The following is a 21311-nucleotide window of genomic DNA, read 5'->3' as shown; positions in this document are numbered from 1 at the left end:
CGGAAGTGAAATCATAAGTCATGGTTACATGATGTCTCGCTTAACAACTGTGGTGATTTGCTTAACGATGGAAGTGGAAGAAACATTGTAACTCCAGTGTGGTCACATGATTTTTTGCTTAGCGATCACATTGCTTAGCGATGAAGTTGTGGTCTCAATTGTGGTTGCTACGCGAGGACTATCTGTACTTCATGTTTAGCTTACACTTCTGGCTGGAAATAACAGAAAAAGGCATGACATTTCTCTTGGATAGTACTGGCTACAAAGGACATGGGCTGACATGTTAGGCAGATACATTCCTTACTAAGCTGTTATCCTGTCTTATTCTGTCCTAATCTCTGGTGTTCAGTATATACTCTTCCTTCCTTTCCTTTTTTTCTTCTTTGAATGTTTTGTCATATTCTTAAATAAGGTAGTTAATTTATCATAAAAAATGAAATGAAATTTTAATCTCTCCAGAGAAAAGAGAGAGATCCTTCCTTCCGTGTATGATTTCTGTGAGCTGAAATTATAGAAATATTTCTGCTATAATATTCATAATATTATATTTTGTGAAAAAAATCACCTCTTATTTTCTAATGAATTTGTTACCTAAATTAAAAGTGTCAGAAAGTAACAGTTCTGTGTTGCTGAAATGTATTTTATATATAAGAAATAACAAAGATTACATAACAGTTGTTTAGTAAAACAAAATTATTCTAATCAGGAATATGAAAATATATGAACTACCATTTGGGTTAGCCCCATATAATCAGAATCCCATCATAGTTTCACTATTGCATAAAAATATGTGGAATTTTTCAGTGAACTAAGGAGAAGTTTGCAACTTTTTAAAACTAAAAGCTGCATTTGGCTTTTGAGTGGCATGATGGAGATCACATACCAAAATATAGTCCGAACAAGAACAAATTAAATTACATTTGATTTCATTCAGTGTATTATAAAAGCTATGCAGGGACAATTAAACAGATTGGAGTTGAGTCAGCCTTTAACTGAGTCATCTTTGTGAAAATGCCTTTTTGCCTCACCTGAAAAATTTGACCAGAATGCTGAAAAGTTCCCCAAATTCCCAGCTCACTGCACTTTATATGCAGCTCTGGGATGACCATACCCAAGTACATTTTATCATCAGTTCTCTGATAGGCCTTTTGATTAATTGGCAGGTTCATATCTGTTGGAGCAAAGCCCACTCCAGTACTTTGCTATGTTTGTAGGAGAAACGAGGATGGTGTTTAAGGAGAGTTAGAAAGTAGCTACCTAGTCCAGCAACTTCTGACTTACTGCCCAAGACTTTGCCTGGAATAAGGCTGCCCTCATATATCAATATCAAGAATTGCTGTCAGATGAGATGTTAGATGAGTTGGCACATGTATTGCCACCTTGCATATTACAGGAATTGATGCAATTATGTTTAAGATCAGTGGGTGACTGGAAGTTTAAGACAGTCAACACTGGCATAATGAATACTGAGGCACCCTGAACAGAGAACAAGATGCAGTTTAGATATATAAAGCAGTCTAGTGGACTCAGCTGCTAAGCAGAAAGGGATATACCATAGCTTTCTGGAAAAAAAGACCAGGCCGAACATTTACTATGAATATCTTTGAAAGAAAGATGCTTTGCAAATGGGAACAAATTACTCAAGGCCCCAAAAGGTAATCAATTTGAAGTGGTGACTAATCCTGCTCCTAAATATCCCAACACGACTTTGCCATGCCTGTGCTGATGAAATTTCTTCCAGTAGTTTTATGAACTTTTTGTTTCCCATTCATGGAATTCCCTTGGAAAATTCATTTCTGTCTGGATGCGTACTTCTGATATCCCTTCTGTTGCTACAGTTATTTACAATAATTGGGATCAATTCAATTTAATGCAATATCTAAGATCCCTGTTTCCTGTAGCATTAAGTTTACTATGCACCCATAGTAGAATGGTCCTGCAGAAGAATAGAATATTTCTCCAGTAAATATCAAGGGTATTTGCAGCTGATAGAGCCTAGTGCTGCTGTTGCAACTTCAGAAGAACCTGAGTTATTCTGTGGGCAAAATGTCCGTTTTTCCAGCATTTTTGTTTTAAATAATAAGTTTTATTAAAGTTTAAAGCTGGGAGAGTGGCTCAAACGGATCCCAGGAATAACATCAGAGCTCTCTGTCCAGAAGAGTGTAGTACTAGGAACAGCTAAGATACTGTGCAGAACTCTCAGTCCCAGGCCTCTGGTAGAGGACCCGAGATTGAGGAAAACATGTACCACCCATAAGGGTGAGAGGAGATATTATATATAGTGAAGAAAAAAGAAAAGAGAGATATAAAGAAATAACTTCCCCCTTAATCACAAGTACAGACAATTTCAATATCTTATCACCTTCTCTGATACTATCACAAAAGAGCTCTTCTTCTCATATCTCATCTCTTATCTATAAACAAATTCTTAAAGCCTCGTCATTCAGTCCTAATCAGCAAAAGTCCATTAAGAGTTACTAGAAATAACAACATATATATTTTAATCTCAATCAAATAAACCCATTCTATATTCCTTTCCTTTCCTTTTAACACAGTAACTTATCACTTTCTCTAAAAATGCAACAAAATATCTCTTCTTCCCACATCTCTTGTCTATAAACATACCTTTAAAGTTTCATCATTCGATCCTGCTCAGCAAAAATCCAATAAGAGTTACCAGAAACAACAACATAGATATTTTAACCTTGATCAAATAAGCCAACTTTAGATTCCTTCCCTTTTCTTTTAACAATCTTGACCTTTAATCTCTTTAAATAGTGTCCCAGAACTTGATTTCTTTTCATTTTCTCTTTGTCTCTTCTCAGAAGCTCCTTCAAAACTTTAACACATCTCTTTTGTAAATCCAAAATAAGAAAGTTATCGAAGTCATTCTTCTAGTTTGTGTCAGGCTCAACCCAAGAATGACAGAGAAACAATCCAGCCAAGTTTAGTTCTTTTATTGCTTAAACCATATAGACAGAATCTTGCCAGACTAAATCTGTATTACTCTAACCTAGCAGATATACCCTGGGAGATTCTAGGGAGTGGCTATCCTAAATATCTTTCTCTTCCCATGATCCAGTTCCAGACTGTGTTGTCTCTTCCTGGAATGTGCTCCCTCCTTCCTGAGAACCTGCTGTGTTACTGTAGTCCATCACATTTGCTATTTGCATATCCCTTTTATTTATTAAGACATCATACGATTTCATTTATAAATCCAGTGTAACATCTTTTTCCATATCATTCTTGTAGCCTGACATTTTTAGATCCACTTTTAGATCTGCATTCGAATTGGCTTCAGGCTCTGTTTTGTCCAGTAAAATCTCTTCCTCTTCTATAACCTCTTCTAAATCCGTTTTTATAATAGCAGACAATCTTAAGAGTAATTTCTGAGTGCATTGTTCCCAAATATCCTTGAATTCTTCCGAAGTCAGATTATTTTGCTCTGTTCTGTATTAGTAGGTTTCTTCTCCTTAAACTATAATTTTAGTTATTTCTGGTTCCCTCTAGTGTCCAACCTTTAAAGTTCCATCTTATCATGTTTTTTCCTAATCAATAGCATTTTCCCATAGGAAGATTTCTTATACTTAATTTCAAAATCTTCATATATATCTATATCTATATATCTATCTATATTTCTAAACAACCCACAGAAAGGATTCTTGCAATTTATTTCCAAATCTTATTTCAAATCCACCTGGCCCTTTAGTCCATTTATAACTTTCCAAAATCAACATTCTAATCTTCTGCTGTTTATTCCAAAAATAAGAATTTTTTAAAGTACTTAAACTTGCATAAAATGTCTTTTACCAAGGAATGAAGGAAATTCACCTGGTGTAATGAAACTTGTCTTTCTGGAGGTTCTTAATATGCAAACAAGCATTAACAAGCAATTTCTAGAAGTGATTAAGAGAGGAAGTATACCAAAAAAATGTGTCCTTTGAAAAGTGCCGACTGTGGCTTGGGCGAAGATGGCAATCTCTCAGCTCCCAGAGCTCTAAACCTGCCGGAGACTGCTGTCTTATGGTCTCCTCATGAGGAGCTGCTGTATAGAGCACACGTGGGCTATCCTGAGTCCTCTCCTTGTTCACTGGCTCCTCATTCCACTGTAGTCATTGGCTCCACTGTCAGGAGACCCGTCTTCAGTTCACCATTAGTTCTCTGGAAGTCCTTTTTTTCCAGGATGGTTTTCATGAAGAAGAAGCAAACCAGTTGCTTGTATGCCATCTGTGACGACACTAGTGATTTAGTTCCAGGCTACAGAATCTATCCTACTGACTTGGTACTTAACTGGAGTTAGATATGCTATGCAATTTTTAGGAGAAAAAATGATCTGCACTGGTGGGTTCATTTAACATTTCACATCATCAGGTATTGATAAAAGGAAAGGAAATCCTCGTGTAAGCTAACTTAAGCTCCTGGAGAAAGACAAGATGAATGTAAATCAATCAATCAATCAATCTCCCATCTTTTCCCATGATTTCTGGTGGTCTTGGGTTATAGTTGAGGCACGACCAGTGTGTTGAAGGGCTAAGAAGTTCCATCACAAAGCCATGAGTCTTCTCATGTCTGGACCCAGCCAAGGATCCAAGAAAACTAATTTCAATGGATTTTATTACAGAGCTTCTAAACACTCAAGGCCACACTAGCATAATAGTATTCTTTAACATGTCTCATCTTCTCCTTGGCTATGCATTACTGTGAATTGGTTATTTCATTGCCACTAATGAAATCAAGCAAGTGTTTCTGAAGCATGTCTTCAGACTTCATGGGTTGCTTGAATGTATTATCTTTGATTATGGATTTCAGTTTACTACAAAGTTCTGGAAAAGCCATCTCAAGTTTTTGGGAATGCAACTGAATGCTTAAACACCCTATTCTCAATCTGATTGATATAGTGGATCACTCCTATCTTAGAACAATATATGTATATCAAAAAAGCTGATTGGCTTCGTTTGTTACCTTACAATAATGCACAACACATCTCTGTGCCCCTACCTTGTCTGTGCAATTATGAAATGCACCTATGGGCTTTTTAAAAAAGATTTTTATCCTGCCTTTATTACTTTTATAAGTAACTCAAGGCGGCAAACATATATAATACTCCTTCCTCCTATTTTCCCCACAACAACAACCCTGTGAAGTGGGTTGGGCTGAGAGAGAGTGACTGGCCCAAAGTCACCCAGCTGGCTTTCATGCCTAAGGCAGGACTAGAACTCACAGTCTCCTGGTTTCCAGCCCAGCATCTTAACCACTTCACCAAACTGGCTCATTTTCCAACATTACTTTCTTCATCTTTCAGTATTAGCAGTGGATCAGCCAATAGAAGACCTACTGTTAGGTAGCTGAGCAAGTAAAATATTACTAAAAGACATCCCAATAAAAGAAGACAACATTGACTCTACTCAGAGTTGCTGACAAAGATTGGCTTTCTGTGAGGCATTTATCAGTGCAAGACTAGGCTCAAAAATTAAATTCTTGGTTTATAGGCATACTAAGAATCCATTCAGTCCCAGAGTCTGATGAAAATAAAGATCCTACATGTGATCTCTAACTTGAAATATTAGATCTGAACACTGATTCTGGGACAGGACTCAGACACCTGACACTGAAGATACCCATGCCCACAAGACAATATATTGTAATTGCTGACTGGGAGTGTGTATTGTTATTTATGATTATATTGAAGTTTTTTTATCTCTGGTTGCTGCCCAGAGTCGTTTGCACAAGATGGGTGGCTATAGAAATTGAATGAATGAATGAATGAATGAATGAATGAATGAATGAATGAATGAATGAATGAATATATATATATATATGTATGTTGTTATGTGGTTGAAATGTGTGAATTCTGAACAGCTACTTAGAATAGATAAGGTGAACATTATGTTTTCCAGACCAGGAGAAGGCTGGCAATCTGGACATTTTGAAGGGATATTTCTACAATGCAAAGAAAAGCTTGTGGTGAGCTTTTTATGTAGTGGAATAATACATTTAACCAAATAATTACCCTAAAATCTAAATATGACTTTTTGTTTTCATTACAAGAAGAATGATTGCAAGAATTATGATATAAGTCATCATGAGGTTAATTTGCTCTTGCAGAGGTGGATGGGAAAAATCTGTTCAGTTTTATTTCTTTCCATGTTATGTAGCTCTTTTAATCCATCTCCTTCCATTCTAATAAAGCTTCTTTTGTTCATAATTGAAAAGCAAATCAAGTTAAGTTATCCCTGGATAGCCATGCTCTACTTTGAGCCCTGATTTTTTTTTTTAAAAAAAAATTCTGCTGAGCTGTTGCTTCCAAGTAATGAAACTGTGACATCTTTTTCAATTTCATGATTCCTCTTTTTTAAAAATTCATTTGAACTGTGATACTGGAAGTGAAGGACTCACAAGGAAAATTCAGACTTCAAAATTTGGCTTAATTTTTTAATGCCTGTGAGTTTTTTCCCCTAAGGCTCAGTGTTTCTTTTTCTGCTTTTTTTTTTATCCATATCACCTCAAGCTTTGGGGAAGATTCTTGGTCTCTGGGGAAATGTGGAGGTGTCTTCCTCTCCTGTACTGACAAGCTGAACAGACGTACATTACTGGTTCGACCGGTCAGCAAGCAGGACCCTTTCAGTAACTTCTCTGGCTTCTTTCCTTCTGTAAGAAATCAGTGCAATATGTATGTTACAGAACTTCCACTAACAAACAATATTTAAGAGTGGTGATGGTGAAGGCAGAAAGCTGTTCATCTAAAAACCCATTAGTCAAAGTTGTCTTTTTGTTTCTTATTTTAAAAAATATGTTCTCTTTCCCAGTGGTTTTCTGGCAAATGTTTTCCCATGCAAAGTAGGTTGGCTAGAATAGCAAAGGAAGAATATTTATCTTCACAACTTATGGATTTGAATTTAATTATGTGAAGAATGATGCATATATTTGGCCATTTAAGAAGCTACAGCTGTACAAGTTAACAGTTACAGGATAAAGTTAAGTGTTTTGGTGCTTCACAACTGTTAGCAAAATTACTGAGTGCCTATTAAAATATTTGAGATAAATGTTTGCAGTCTTAAAGCAAACTTACTGCCAAAATCCAATAGCCATAGTAGGATAATACTAACTTTTGTTCAAAGTAAGTAAAATCTCCCAAGATAGTGAGTATGAGCAAGCTTTCACATGCTTCAGAATTCAAGGCTTAATTGATTACCAAGGGAAGAAAGGGAAAGGAGAAATATGTACGTACAGGGGGAAATGGAAGCCACCCTAAGATAAGACTTTAAAAATTCTTTGCTAATATAAGGAACCTGAAATTTCTTTTAATTTATTTTTCTCCAATTCGTATATATTCTGACCATTGCTATAAATAAATTTTAGTGATTGTAGAACTTAGTTTAAAAAAAATCAACCATACTGTTGTTTTGTTATCCTGGCTGCCCTCTGTATATGACATCTTTTTTATACTTGGCAAAAGTTAATATGTTTAAGACTGCTTTATATATTAATTCCCTTGTTACTTTCCATGGAGAAATCTCAAAGTGTGCATCCTAGGACTCCTCCAAATGCTTTTTTTTTTTTTTTGAACATGGAAAAAATAACAAATCTGATTACCTTTTCTTGATTTCCATCTTCCTGACCACATTACTGAAAATTCAGATAATTTCCTGAGGAGTAGCTCTGTTAGTCTGTTGTGGCAAAAATAAAAAATAAAAAGTGTTTTATGGCATATTAAAGACTGACCAGCTTCTTATGGCTTAAGTTTCATGGACTACAGTCCACTTCTTCTAATGAACAGAATATTATTTGGGTTGTATATGTGAATGCAAGATCTATTTTGATTGTGATGTAACTGAATGAGAATATACAAGAAATTTATTTTACTGCATATAGAACATTTTTTTTCACTGATCTGTTCATCTGTCTCTGGTAGTTTCTGCCTGTCTTCTACCACTGGACAGATTTGGCATGTTCCATGTCCCATCAATTAAACGGTGTCACCTGATCAAACCCAGTAAATGGACCTTGTCTAACTCATTGTCTCCCCTTTGGAACAGGATCCCCCCAGAGAACCTATCCTGACCCTGTGTAAACAATCTTTAAATACATGACTTTCCCCCCAGTCCTTGGGCTAGATGGGTGTCAGGCTTCTTGTGGGACTATGTATGTTAGGTTGGAAGCTTCATTGCTCTCCTAGATGTGCATCATTTTATCTATTTGGTTGTTACTTTTAGATTATTTTTATTGTTGGAAGCTACCCAGAGTGTTTATGGATAGCTTTATAAATCTGATAAATAAAAATAAATAAAAATCAGGAAAATACTATAGATATCTGATGAAATGCATTGTAATCTGCAAAAGGTTGTATTAGAATAGATTTGTGTTTAACATGCAACAAAACTCTTTTCAATCAAGCACAGTACAGTCTCAATCCCACATTGTTTTCTTTCTGCTCTGAGGAGAAAGTGAGAAAGTCCAAGGTTTTTACCATGCTGAGATTTCTCTATGGACAGTAATGAATGAATAGACCCAGTAGTGGTTAATATATTCAATAAGATAAATTTATTCTTTAAAAAAATGTTACTGGAAGTTCTGTTTTTATTTATTTATTTTCCTATCAGGAATATGCAAAATTACTATTCATGCAAAATTATTGTTTATACCTATTCCAATTATTTTGTTCTAACACAAATTAAGCTAATTTACTAATATTTATTATTTGCCATTGTCCATTTTCAGCATGTAAAAATACTTGTTCAGGTCATGTAAAATTAAAATATAATGAAAGAAAGAAAGAAAGAAAGAAAGAAAGAAAGAAAGAAAGAAAGAAAGAAAGAAAGAAAGAAAGAAAGAAAGAAAGAAAGAAAGAAAGAAAGAGACAGACAGACAGACAAGACAGACAGAGAGAGAGACAGACCGACCGACCGACCGACCGACCGACTGACCCACCCTCAAATAGAGAAGATGTATATACAGGTAGTCCTCACTTAATGACTGGCAACTCTGTTGCTAAGCAGTGCAGTTGTTAAGTAAGGCATCATGTGACTGCAACAGGCTTATCACCTCACTTCCGCTGCAGTCATTAAGCAAGACATCACATGACCGCAACTTGAGATTTTATTGCCGGCTTCTCCATTGACATTGTTGGAAGCCAGCTGTGAAGTGCACAAATGGCAGTCACATGACCATGGGACACTGTGGTGGTCGTAAATGCCCGCTGGTTGCAAAGTGCACAAATTTTGATCATGTGACCATGGGGATGCTATGACAGTCACAAGTGCGAGGACCACTCGTAAAGTGTTTTTCAGCATTGTCATACTTCAAATGGTCGTGCAACAGAGCAGTCATTAAACGAGGACTACCTGTAAAAGTCATAGTTTTGCATCACATCTAAATGTGGCCACACACACACACACACCATGCACCTGGATTGGTCTCATTTGGACATGATGCAAAATTATGGCTTAGCCACTTTCTTTACATACAGAGAGTATGCAGATAGATGAATCTGAAGCGTCTATTCTTGATTTTCAGTTAATTGGTTAAACAACAACTTCAAAATGTGGTTAATCAACAAACTAAGAACTGTACTGTAATTTCAAATCCTGATTTGATAACTACAAGTGGTTACAATGAACCATTATTTCTTGAGTTTCAATTAAGGTGAAGTTGCAGTTTAATCAAAGCTAATAATGAAAAATAATTTCCTCCCTTTGTATGCAAATACAAAGAAAATAAAGAAGAGATTTAGGAGCATGAAGTTTGCTATGGCTCATCCTCTGCTTCTCTGAATCAAAGGGTTGTCATCAGTTAGCATACTCTATACTTGAAGCTAAATGCATTTTAAAACAACTGTATGAACAAATTTCAGTCAGGTCTGCAAAGAGACAGGACATGTATTATTTTCCATAAATTCACCAAAATGCATTCTTTTGCCAAAAAAGGGGAGAACTGGAAAACAGAAATAAATAAATAAATTGCAAACGGTTTTATAACCACTACTTAATGCATGCAGATTTCTTATTTCTGGGTATTTATGTTTCTCTGCACAGGCAACTGCAAAACTTTTGGATGGTTCTCATCAACAGCATGGATTTCTCTCTTTGACTTATACAAAAGCAGTCACAAAAAATGTCCGCCACAAATTGATTTCAAGAAATGAACGAAGAACCTTGCAGAAATTATCTGAAAGTTTCACAGATAGTTCTCCTCATTTTCTTCATGAGATTCTTCTTTCAGCTCAGGCATTTGATGTTGTTCTTTGTGTTCCTTTCCTCAATGCAATTGCAAGTATTTTTCAAGCGAATCTCCCAAAGAGTCAAAAAGAGAAAAGAAAATCCCCAGGCCAGCCTATGAGGTCCCATATTCTCACATCTCGCAACTTGCCACTTATTTATGTTAATACAGGGGTAATCCGGATCTTCTTCCCCAAAATGGAGGAAGGACAGTGTAACATAGAAGGTATTTTTAAAATTTGTGTAATATATATTTTGTCCACTCCATCAATGGCTCTGGGCAGCATACAATAAATATATATTCTTTGGATATTATTTTCCAAAACAATTTATTGTATCATATCTTTAATGCAGTTCTTCTTTAATTATTTTCAGTGTATTTCAGTAATAAAAGGAGAAACCCACTGCATTGATTTATGGTACAATATTTTTTTTCTGGAAAATAAGAATTATTTCTTTTTAAAAAGTAGTGTGAACTGTCTGTGAAATAAATATTTGATATATTTGTTTGAGCCATGTCATGACTTTTGCATTAATATGTGTGTCCATATTGTTAATTATGGCCTCTGGTTGTTTGATTCATTCTGGGTGCATGTTTGTGGTATACTTAAGTCAGTTTACTTACACACACACAGGCACATTTACTTGATTCTTCTGAACTGCATGTGAAGTTTGCTTGTTCTTTCCACATCAAGCAATATGTTATTTAGTAAAATACTTAGCACTCACCACACTTAACATTTGTAGCTGAAAGATTAACTTTCAAACTTTCAAAACAAGTCTGGGATAACTCACTGGGTGGCCAGAGATACAGAAATTGAAAGCTTACATACATCCTCAAAACATAGACTCATGGAAAACACTAGGCCTGCCTTTATGTATATATCAGATGTCAATATCAGCTTCTAAAATACCATAAGATCCTTCACAGGCTTAAAAAAAGTCACAAAATATAGTGTGTAGATTGATTGCTTTACTAAAACATATAGTCAGTTCTTTATTCATAATACTTTATTAAGCATTTTTAAAAAATAGAGATGATAAAGCAGGAGTTTTATATATATAGTAGACTGATGCAGCATTTCTTTCATTTTAATGCAGTGCAGAGTCTACAAGCCATAGATTGCAAACAGCTAGACTGAATTATAATCTGTGGTTACAAGAGCCAGTGGTTGGATTGAGATATTGATTTAAGCCAAAACCAATCAGAGCACATTAGAACTCAGTCTGTGTCTCTCGGTATAAGAACTGGCTTTCCATGTAAATTGGTGTCAATAAATAATATATTATTTTGTTAATAATGATTCCACAAGTAAATTTTCTTTGTTCAGAAGTAACCTTACTGATATTTATCCATTTCAAGTTCTTTTGTTAATGACTGACTTTTACACAGATGTAATATGTGTGGTGATTGTCTTCCATTTTTATTGCAGATAAGACAAATCAGGAAGATACTTTGGTACTTAAAATTGGTTCTGTATCAATGGCTCCTCAGGCTGACAATCCTCTTAGTAGAGTTGTGCTGAGGAAAGACATTTATCAGTAAGTATTAAAAGTTAACTCATATAGCCCAGAATGTACAACGCATATCCGTATAATCTGCACATCACAAAAATGGTATAATAGCTGTGTAGTTTGATTCTTGTGTGTAGGGTCTGTTTGCAGATAGTAAGTTGAAAGAATGAAGGGATTGTTTGCTATGCATGGAGGGGCAAATATTGTGTTTCTTTGTCCCCACCTGCAAAGTTCAATGATCCAATATAGAAGTGATTAGAAAAATATATGTATTAATCAGCCTAAATCTGGTTCATATCAGTGTTGTTACTCTATTCCTTCAGAGTTTTTTGGAAATGTAGCTAAAACAAAAACTATTGAGTAATCTGCATTTCTTGTTGTTTTATCTCCCTTTCCCCAATATATGAAACTTGCCATAGAGCTGAAGTGGAATCATCTTGGCTATGAATAGTTTAACAGCCACAGGAAGAAAATTGTTACCTTTATGACTTACAGCTCTAATTATCTCATTTGTGGTCTTCTATGCATGAGACTTTGGATTTCTTGATTTCATGTAGAGGAAAAGTAGAATGTGATACCTATATAAAGCCCTTAGTTTACTTCATTTGAATACTGTTACTTTGTCATTTATGTTGATGCTTGGAGCTTCTTTTTGTAAATTTTGGCGCAGTTAATCATAGGTTTTTCTAGGTGAGAGAACTTAGCTAGTGCTTGTAGGCTTGTTTCGAAACCTACCTGGGACAAATAAAGAATAGCAGCATCATTGGCATATAATAGGACATGGATGGGTCTGTGTGTTAATGCTGAGGAATGAAATTCTTTACTTGTCTGAATTTTGTAATGAAATTTTCTATATTCATTGTTTACTTTTTTCATGCATGCTTTATTTATTTATTTATTTATTTATTTATTTAATTTATTTTCAAATTTGTATGCCGCCCATCTCCCCCAATGGGTGACTCTGGGCGGTTCACAATAATAAAAAAGAAAAAACACAGAACTCTCCAGACATAGACATGATCTATAAATAGTTAAAAACATATATAAAAATGGCCTAAAACCTCCTATAATTTGGCCCTAAAAAACCTGTAAGATGCTGGGGGGGGGGACAACCCCTCACCCCACCAGCCATCTCCATAGGTGCGGGCCCCCCTCTGGCCCCCAAGCCTTCTGGCAGAGCCAGGATTTGATCTCTTTCCTGAAGGCCATGAGGGAGGGGGTACACCGCACCTCAAGCGGCAAGATGTTCCATAGGGCGGGCGCTACAGCAGAAAAGGCTCTCTGCCTAGACCCACCAGTCAAAATTCCTTGACGGGTGGGGTCTGCAACCTGCCCCTTCTGCTGGACCGAGTGGGGTGGGCTGAGATGACTGGGGCGAGGCGGTTCCTCAGATAACCTGGTCCCATGCCATGAAGGGCTTTAAAGGTGATTACCAACACCTTGAATTGGACCCGGAAACAAACTGGCAACCAATGCAGCTCATGCAACAGAGGTGTTATACGTGCCCTCCTAGGGGCATTAAGAACTGTCCATGCCGCTGCATTCTGTACCAGCTGTAGCTTCCGGATACTCTTCAAGGGTAGTCCCATGTAAAGCGCATTACAGTAGTCCAACCCGGAGGTGACCAGGGCATGAGTGACTGTGCAGAGGCCCTCCTGATCCAGGAAGGGGCGTAACTGCTGCACAACACAAAGTCGTGCAAAGGCCCTCCTAGCCATGACTGCCACCTGCTCTTTGAGCAGGAGTCGTGAGTCCAGGAGAACCCCCAGATTACGCACCGGGTCTGACTGGGGTAGTGCAACCCCATCAAGAACCAAAGATGACAAGCTCCTATATCCTGAGGCTCCCTGTATCCACAGCCACTCCGTCTTACCAGGGTTCAGCTGAAGCCTGTTGTCCCCCATCCAGGCCCCCACAGCCTCCAGGCACCGTGAGAGGGCAGTCACAGCGTCACTTAAGGCACCTGGGATGGAGATATATATTTGGGTATCATCCGCATACTGATGATATCTCACCCCATGGTGCAGGATGATCTCACCCAGTGGTTTCATGTAGATATTAAATAGGAGCGGTGAAAGTACTGACCCGTGGCACCCCACAAAGTAGGGGCCGGGGGCTAGACCTCTCGCTCCCTATCAACACCGATTGGGTTCAGCCTTGGAGAAAGGAGCTGAACCAGCGCAACATTGTGCCACCCAGCCCCAACTCCTGCAGCCGACCCAAAAGGATACCATGGTCGATGGTATCGAAAGCCGCCGAGAGGTCAAGAAGAGCAAAGATGGATGCACTACCCCCATCCCGCTCTCGCCAGAGATCATCTAAAAGTGCGACCAATGCTGTTTCTGTCCCATAACCGGGCCTGAATCCTGACTGATAGGGGTCCAGATAATCCGTTTCCTCCAGTATCCTCAGAAGCTGCTGCGCGACCACCTTTTCTACCACCTTTCCTAAAAAGGGAAGGTGGGAGACTGGACAAAAATTGTCCAGGAGGGTGGGGTCTAGCAATGGTTTCTTGAGGAGTGGGCGGACCAAAGCCTCTTTAAAAGGCTTCGGAAACACCCCCTCCTGCAAGGATGAATTAACCACCGCCAGAACCCACCCTAAAGTCACCTCCTTGGTAGCTTTAACTAACCAGGAGGGACAAGGATCTAAACCACAGGTGGTCGCACTGACAGCCCCGAGGACGCTGTCCACTTCCTCAGGGGCAACAGGATCAAACCGTTCCCAGATAACTGGGCAAGAACGCTCCCCGGGCAACTTCACTGACCTACTCCACGCTTGCCTTCCAACTGAGAACGGATCTGAGCAATTTTATCCATCAGGTGTTCAGCAAATTCCTCTGCACGACCCTGCAAGTAGTCCTCCGCCCCCCCTTTCCCCAAGAGGGCCCGGGTGACCCTAAACAGGGCTGCAGGGCGACACTCTGAGGATGCAATAAGCGCGGAGAAATGCTGACATTTCGCCACCCTTACCGCCACTAGGTAGGCCTTAACAGCAGCTCTAACCCGTGTTCGGTCTGATTCGTCCCGTGTTTTCTGCCAGCGGCGCTCTAGACGTCTCTTAGCCCTTTTAAACTCCCTCAGCTCCTCCGTGAACCACGGGGAGCGCCGGGGGTGATGGGCCAAGAGAGGACGCACAGGCGCGATCCTGTCCAAGGCCCCAGCCGCCTCCTTGTTCCAGGCTGCGGCCAGAGCCTCTGCTGGACCATGCAGCAAGGCCTCAGGAACAACCCCCAGCTCCCTTTGGAACCCATATGGGTCCATCAGTCGCCGGGGGCGGACCGTTCGAATAGGTCCCACCTCCCTGCGGAGGGGGGCAGCATAGAAGAATCCCACCGCCACCAGGGAGTGATCTGACCATGACAGGGGGGATAATATAAAATCCCCCACCAGATTACGCTGCCAGCTCAGTTAACAGCTCAGTTCAGCACTTCAGAAGTCCAGAAAGCATTGGGAAACAAAAACATTAGAAACCAATCAGACTTTTGCACCAGTAGAGCATGAGTGAAAAAGCAGGCCAGTCAATGACCCAAATAAAGTACTTTGAACTTTGAAAAAGCTCTCCCTCATCCCCAGTAAAATAATTTAGTTATGAAAAAAATATTTTTTGCAAATACTGTCTCATTCGGTAGCTGCATAGTGTGAAAGTGATTTTCATAATGTTAAATGATTTGCAGACTTGCCAAATGCTGGACCATTGATGTCATGTGGATCAAAGCTGTGAAAGAAAGCAGAGTTCTAAGGCAAAGTTTCACATTTTTTGTGTGAATGGCTTGCTCTGGATTGTGTCACTGCCTTTGTGAAAACCACACTAATCATATGTAAGCAGAAAAACTGGAGAACATATGTAATCAACCTGATAAAAATAATATATGATCTTTACTAGATTTGGCATTGCTGGGAAACCTGAAAGCATAGTTGCAAATAATATCAAGTGAGAAAAGTCACAGAAATACAGATGAACAAGTGTCTTATGCTTCCTGTTGGTCTGTTTCTCAGATGTGGTGTGTGCATTTGTGTGTGCATGTGTTTGAAAAGTACACTTCAATAGCACTAAGTCAGAACCTTCAAAATCCTTCCCCAGCAGTAAAACATTTTACAGCTTTAAAAATGACAGATATTACTTTCAGTCAGACATAGTAATGGCTAAAGTTGTACAGATACTTTACAACTTTTGAACTTCTATCTGAGAAGGAGTGGGGGGGGAGAGAAGCTTCCCCAGAATGCACTTTATGATAAGTTGGCCTATCAGTCTCATACTCACATATATAGTCCAATGTGATGTTACAACCTCCTGTCGTTGGACTGGGTCAATCACAGTCCCATTTAAATGAGGAATATTTTTCTCAAGCATATAAACATGCTGAAAAAGCACTACAGTCTTCTAAAAAAAAAAAAAAAATAGAATGATAAAATAGAATGGCTTCCCAGTAACTAACATGCAATTAAATAAAAATAAACTGTAGAGCTTCAGTTCTACTAGTGCTTTAATGTGCTTGAGAAAGAGACCCTAGAGCTTAGGAAAAATGTTGCCGAAAAAGAAGGAATTATGTTTCAATTTGCAGAAGCTTTCAAAACAAATTTTCATGTCTGTGTGTTGACTGAGACTCTTGTGAGGATCTGTTAGTTTGTTGTGTCAAATTCATTGAAAGGGTAGAAGAGTCTTCACATTGCTTATATGGATGCCAGTTGGGCGTATTAGAATGACAATGTATTTATAAAGTATCAGTAAGCAGGAACTGCTGTGCCAGTCGGCATTTGGCCCAATAGTATTTCTTATTTGCTTTTTATAAATATCTATTACAAACAAAAATAAACTTAATTCTATTCTGGATTCAGACAGTTTCTCCTCACTTGATTATTTGATAGTATAATCATATTTATCAGTGCAAGTAATGTTTTGTAGTTTGATCACAAATAATAGATATTTTTTCCCACTGGGTTAACCTTAATCTAGGCTCCAAAAATGGTCTTGAGTGTGAAAGTCTCCCTAAGGAGAGCACTCCAGAATTGGGGTATGTCAAAGGGAAATCAACTGGTCTCAGTTCATGCATGCCTTATTTCTCAAAGGCAGAAGAACTTGAGCAAAGTCTCTACAGAAGTTCTCACTTAAATTAGTATGATAGAAAATGGGTTTTCAGCTACGTGGATCCATAAAGCTTGATGATATTGAACATTAAAAGTAACACCTTGAATTGTGCTAGAAACAGTTTGGGAGTCAGTGTCGTTATTTTAAGTTAATTAAATTAACACGTGCCCTGCCAATAATCTAAATGCTGTGTCTGAAACAGAATGAAGTTTGTAAACAACCCTTTAAAATAGACTAATACAAAATGCAACAAGAACAGTCCTTTGCTTTGTATTGCTTTGATGTCAGATTGAGAGAATGTGGCTGGGATGCATAATATGATGTGTATGCATGTCTTGGGCGGAACTAGCTTTAGGATTACAGAATATACTGCGAGCCAGATGCATTTGGGAGGCATTGTCCTATAGGCTTCTAGTTCCATCCCTTAACGTTAAATTATGTCATTTGTTTCAATACATTACTTGAAATTTGTTAGATATGGAATCACGGGATCAAATTCTTGTATTGTTAGAGTATTGCCTTATTCAATTGACTGAACAGTTTTGTCTAATATGTATCTATATCAAAGTATGTTTTGCCCACAATATCAGACTGGGAGATTAAAATTGGAGAATGCGTTGCAATGGCAAAATTGACAGTATATATCCGTTATAGAGGTTTAACTAAGTTCAAGCTAGAATGGCTCCCTCACATACAGTATGTCACAGAGCAAGGCAGAGTTCCATATCTGAAATACAGTTTTTTGGACTTAAATAGAAACGAACAATTGCTAATGTTTGATGTAAAGTTCAAATATCTAAACTATGGCCTGCGGCTGGGGATACAAATAGAAAGGGAAGGGGAGGGTGGAATCCACTTTTTTCTTTTTCACTATGGTTTTCTTTTTTTAATTTAACTGTTGTCTTTTTATTTATTTATTTTTTTGGTATGGTCTTGTTTTTTCCCTTTTTTCTGCTTCCTTCGCATCCCAATATTTGCTTTTTTAATATTCCTTGTATTTCAATACTTTAATAATAAATACATTTTAAAAACAATAAATAAATAAATGAGCTCAAGAGGTTATCTCTGTTGGGGGCAGATTGCATGGATTCAGTTGAAACCAGTACTGTAGGTTGCTACGATACCCAAAGAAAGAAATGCTCTCAAAAAAGAGGGTCAATGTGAAATTTGGGTTTGTTTTTTTTAACATACAGTCTTTATTGCTTAGAGAGAAATTACTATAATTCTTAATCTCACTTTATGATTTGTACTGTGTTGGCTATTACTGTTGACATTCATATAGTACTTAAAGTTTAGTAATGATTGGTATTTTTTCTAAAACAATATAGTACATTCAGTTACTTTAATTAATTCAATATTGAACATTTTAGCCTAATTCTTTGCTACTTTATGCTTTCTTTTTCTTTTTGTTGAGTGACCTGTCTTTTTTGACTGCATACTAGTGTTCATGAATATGTTGCCAGCAAAACATTTGTAAGAAGCTACTTACATTGAAATTCTATCACCATTCTCACTAGTAGTCTGGCCTAGTGGTAGTATTTTATAGATACAGATTTGATAGATATACAATACTCTATAAAATGGACCTTTGTTTGAAGGTCCAGTTTAGAGAGAGAGAGAGAGAGAGAGATTAATTAATGAAAGACTAATGACCTTGGAGTTGCTCACATTTCTTAGCAGCCAGATGGCAGACTGAGCAGGTACTCCAGCTTTCTGATCACTTGTTTCTTACTATGTTGAGACACATTTTAATTTCTATTTAAGTTACAATAATCCTTTCTAAATTTTTATGGATTTATAATAACATATACAAATACTATGGAAATTTGTTCTTGTTTTCATTTTCATGGTGATGCATTTGTCCAGGACATGTTGTGTTATTTAGCAAAAAGAGGTGGATATATTAGGTGGCATATGTTTCAGGGGGTTAGTGAATAATGACTGTTTTTTTTAGAATGTGGCCTGAGTCATGTGGCCTGTCATGGGCCCCATAAACTGCCTATTTTCTCACATAGCCTGAGAAGATTCTGTTCCATCATTAGTGCTGAAGTAGGAATCAGTAGCCAATTCTGTTTCTGTATTTAACGTGGGTAGTGGTGAAATGTCATGGGATATCTTTAATATAGACATCCATCTGGATATCTATATTAGCCATCAATCCGGCCATCCATTCTCCAGACTCCCCAGTCTGATCAGAATGCTTAGTCAGTCGGATTTCTATCATTGTGGACTCTATTATGATTTCCAGTATTTTGTTCTGTACATCCAGCTTGGAAGGGTGGCATATGTTTCTTTGGCCGCTTTTTATAATGAAGTCGGATCTCATATACTACAGTACTTTCATAACCAAGTTATCCCACTGTGGCATAACTTTAAATTTGGTCTTTTAGATAAGTAGTTGACTTTCCACTAAATGGTTCTTGGATTTCCTGCTAATTTGAGAAATACCCTTTAAAACATTCATTTCAAGGATACCTTGCTGCCATGTATATGTTTAAAATTAATATTTAATATTTAAAAATAATAGCTATAGTAGATACTACTATTAGAAAAAGAAAACCTTCAGAAAGATTACTGTTTCCATTTTTTACCCCGCATTTTATGAGTAAATTACAAATTACACTAGGATTAGGTTCAAGAAAATTTTAATAGTATTTCACAGTAATATTTAAAACGTATTTTATTTCTTTTAATTATGGTGGAATTTTAACTTAATATATTGTGAAGGCTATGCTTTTGGTACTGTGAGAACCATATCCTATTTATCATGAGACATTTGTTAACTTCTTTGTACAGCTTCTGGTTCATTCCATCAATACTTGTGGGCTCCCTGATGTCCTTTACAAAGTTTTATCTATGACAATTTTTACTACAGCTCTTGAAATGTTTTGAAAGAATTAAATGTTTTCCTTCCTTCCTTCCTTCCTTCCTTCCTTCCTTCCTTCCTTCCTTCCTTCCTTCCTTCCTTCCTTCCTTCCTTCCTTCCTTCCTTCCCTCCCTCCCTCCCTCCCTCCCTCCCTCCCTCCCTGCTCTAAAATCTTTTCATATTTTAGGGTATCCCTCTCTTCACCGTTCTTGTATGTTAGACTTATTTCAGGCAGATTATTAATTGATTTAGTATCCTATTATTGATTCAGTCAAATTGAAGATCTTTCTTTTTATTCATTATTCAACTTTATTCATGGATTAGCACCAACATAAGATGTATTTTTCACTGCAGATTTTACACAGAATAAACATATTTTAGTCCATTGACCCCTGTAATAGCCAATGTCCCCAATTTCAGCCGGTTACAATATATATTTTGGAGCATAAAACTTCTCAATAAATCTAGTAATTTTTCCAGTGAGGTGCTTTTCTGGCCAACTAATGTGTGTATATGTGTATGTGTATTTATTTCCATAGGGTTTTCAGATGTGCTTTTATTTTGGGATATTATATTATCTTAAGATACATCAGAGTTTGGCTTGTGTTAGTAAAATATGCCAGAAATATTATTATACTTTTGCACTGTGGACAGGTAAATTTGAATTAGTCTGAAATCATACAAATGTATGCTTAAACTCATGTGAATATTGCATAATGAATATCGGGTAGGGGATCCATCCCCACTTTCCTTATTTTGTTTTCAGTATTCTCTTAAATATCTGTGTGTGTGCGTATTACTATGTATTACATTGAAGTACAAAATATAATGGATATATTGATTAAGGGGTCTTCACAACATATGCAATGTTTTAATCACTGCAGTTACTATTTGCAAACAAGAAAAACAAACATTAGAAATATTTGTGATTTTGTGATTTATGTATTAATTTTTAACTTTTTGTGATTGATCCTGTAAGGCAAAAATCAAGTGATAATTTTAACAAGGGCAAACTGTATCAAATGGAAACAACGATAACAAGAAAAATAAGGCTTGGACAGTGACTGCAGTCAGACAATAACCCCAATCTTTCTTTCTCTCATTTACCTAGGCTGATTGAGGTCTGCATGGAATTAGTAGTAAGCCCATTGGTGCATTTGTTTCAGTATAACAAATTGTGTTGTCTTCATAAAATAGTGTATTACAAGCCAGGATCTTAAAATGCTATATGTCAAGAGCTAAAAACAAAAGTATTTTACTCCATCTCTTCCTTCTGCATGTGAAGAAAGACAGATTTATTCCAGCTTATCATAAGAAAAAATGAATTGATCCATTATTATATAATGAACATACATTTTAGATGGATTCAGACTGGATCTTCACAAATTAGAAAATTCAGATGCAAGAAGGTTGCATTGTGCTGGTGTTTGATATGGTTACTTGCAAGTGGTATAGCTAGTTTGACTTATACAGGCCCTAAACTGTTTCATATGGAAAATCCATGCTAGGGGCTGGGACTGTTAATAGTTTCATTCTTAGTATTTTATGAACTGACTCATTGCTTCATTGTAAAAGAAAATGGAGAAAAAACAGAGATGCACAATGGTGTTGTGAACTGCAATGACATT

The 21311-nt window shown here is 37.2% G+C and overlaps 1 protein-coding gene across 3 annotated transcripts in view; it reads left to right on the top strand.

Annotated features, from left to right (window-relative positions):
• The window catches only part of VPS13B (vacuolar protein sorting 13 homolog B), a 403839-nt gene that overhangs the window by 186712 nt on the left and 195816 nt on the right, over positions 1–21311 (top strand). For 2 of the 3 annotated variants that reach the window (XM_088149087.1, XM_088149086.1), the window contains exons 28-30: positions 6509–6650; positions 10032–10440; positions 11648–11756. In XM_088149087.1, coding sequence (XP_088005213.1) covers positions 6509–6650; positions 10032–10440; positions 11648–11756 — 660 coding nt within the window. Of the gene's footprint in view, positions 1–5897; positions 5965–6508; positions 6651–10031; positions 10441–11647; positions 11757–21311 lie in introns of all 3 variants that reach the window. The other variant, XM_088149088.1, reaches the window with a different exon arrangement.

This window comes from Python bivittatus, unplaced genomic scaffold (genome assembly GCF_059951505.1).
Source record: "Python bivittatus isolate LINGU-HERP-01145 unplaced genomic scaffold, Pbiv_v1 ctg000590_np1212, whole genome shotgun sequence".
NCBI classification, from domain to species: domain Eukaryota; kingdom Metazoa; phylum Chordata; class Lepidosauria; order Squamata; family Pythonidae; genus Python; species Python bivittatus.
Note: the sequence above shows the minus strand (reverse complement) of the source record. Positions and strands in the feature narration are given on the sequence as shown.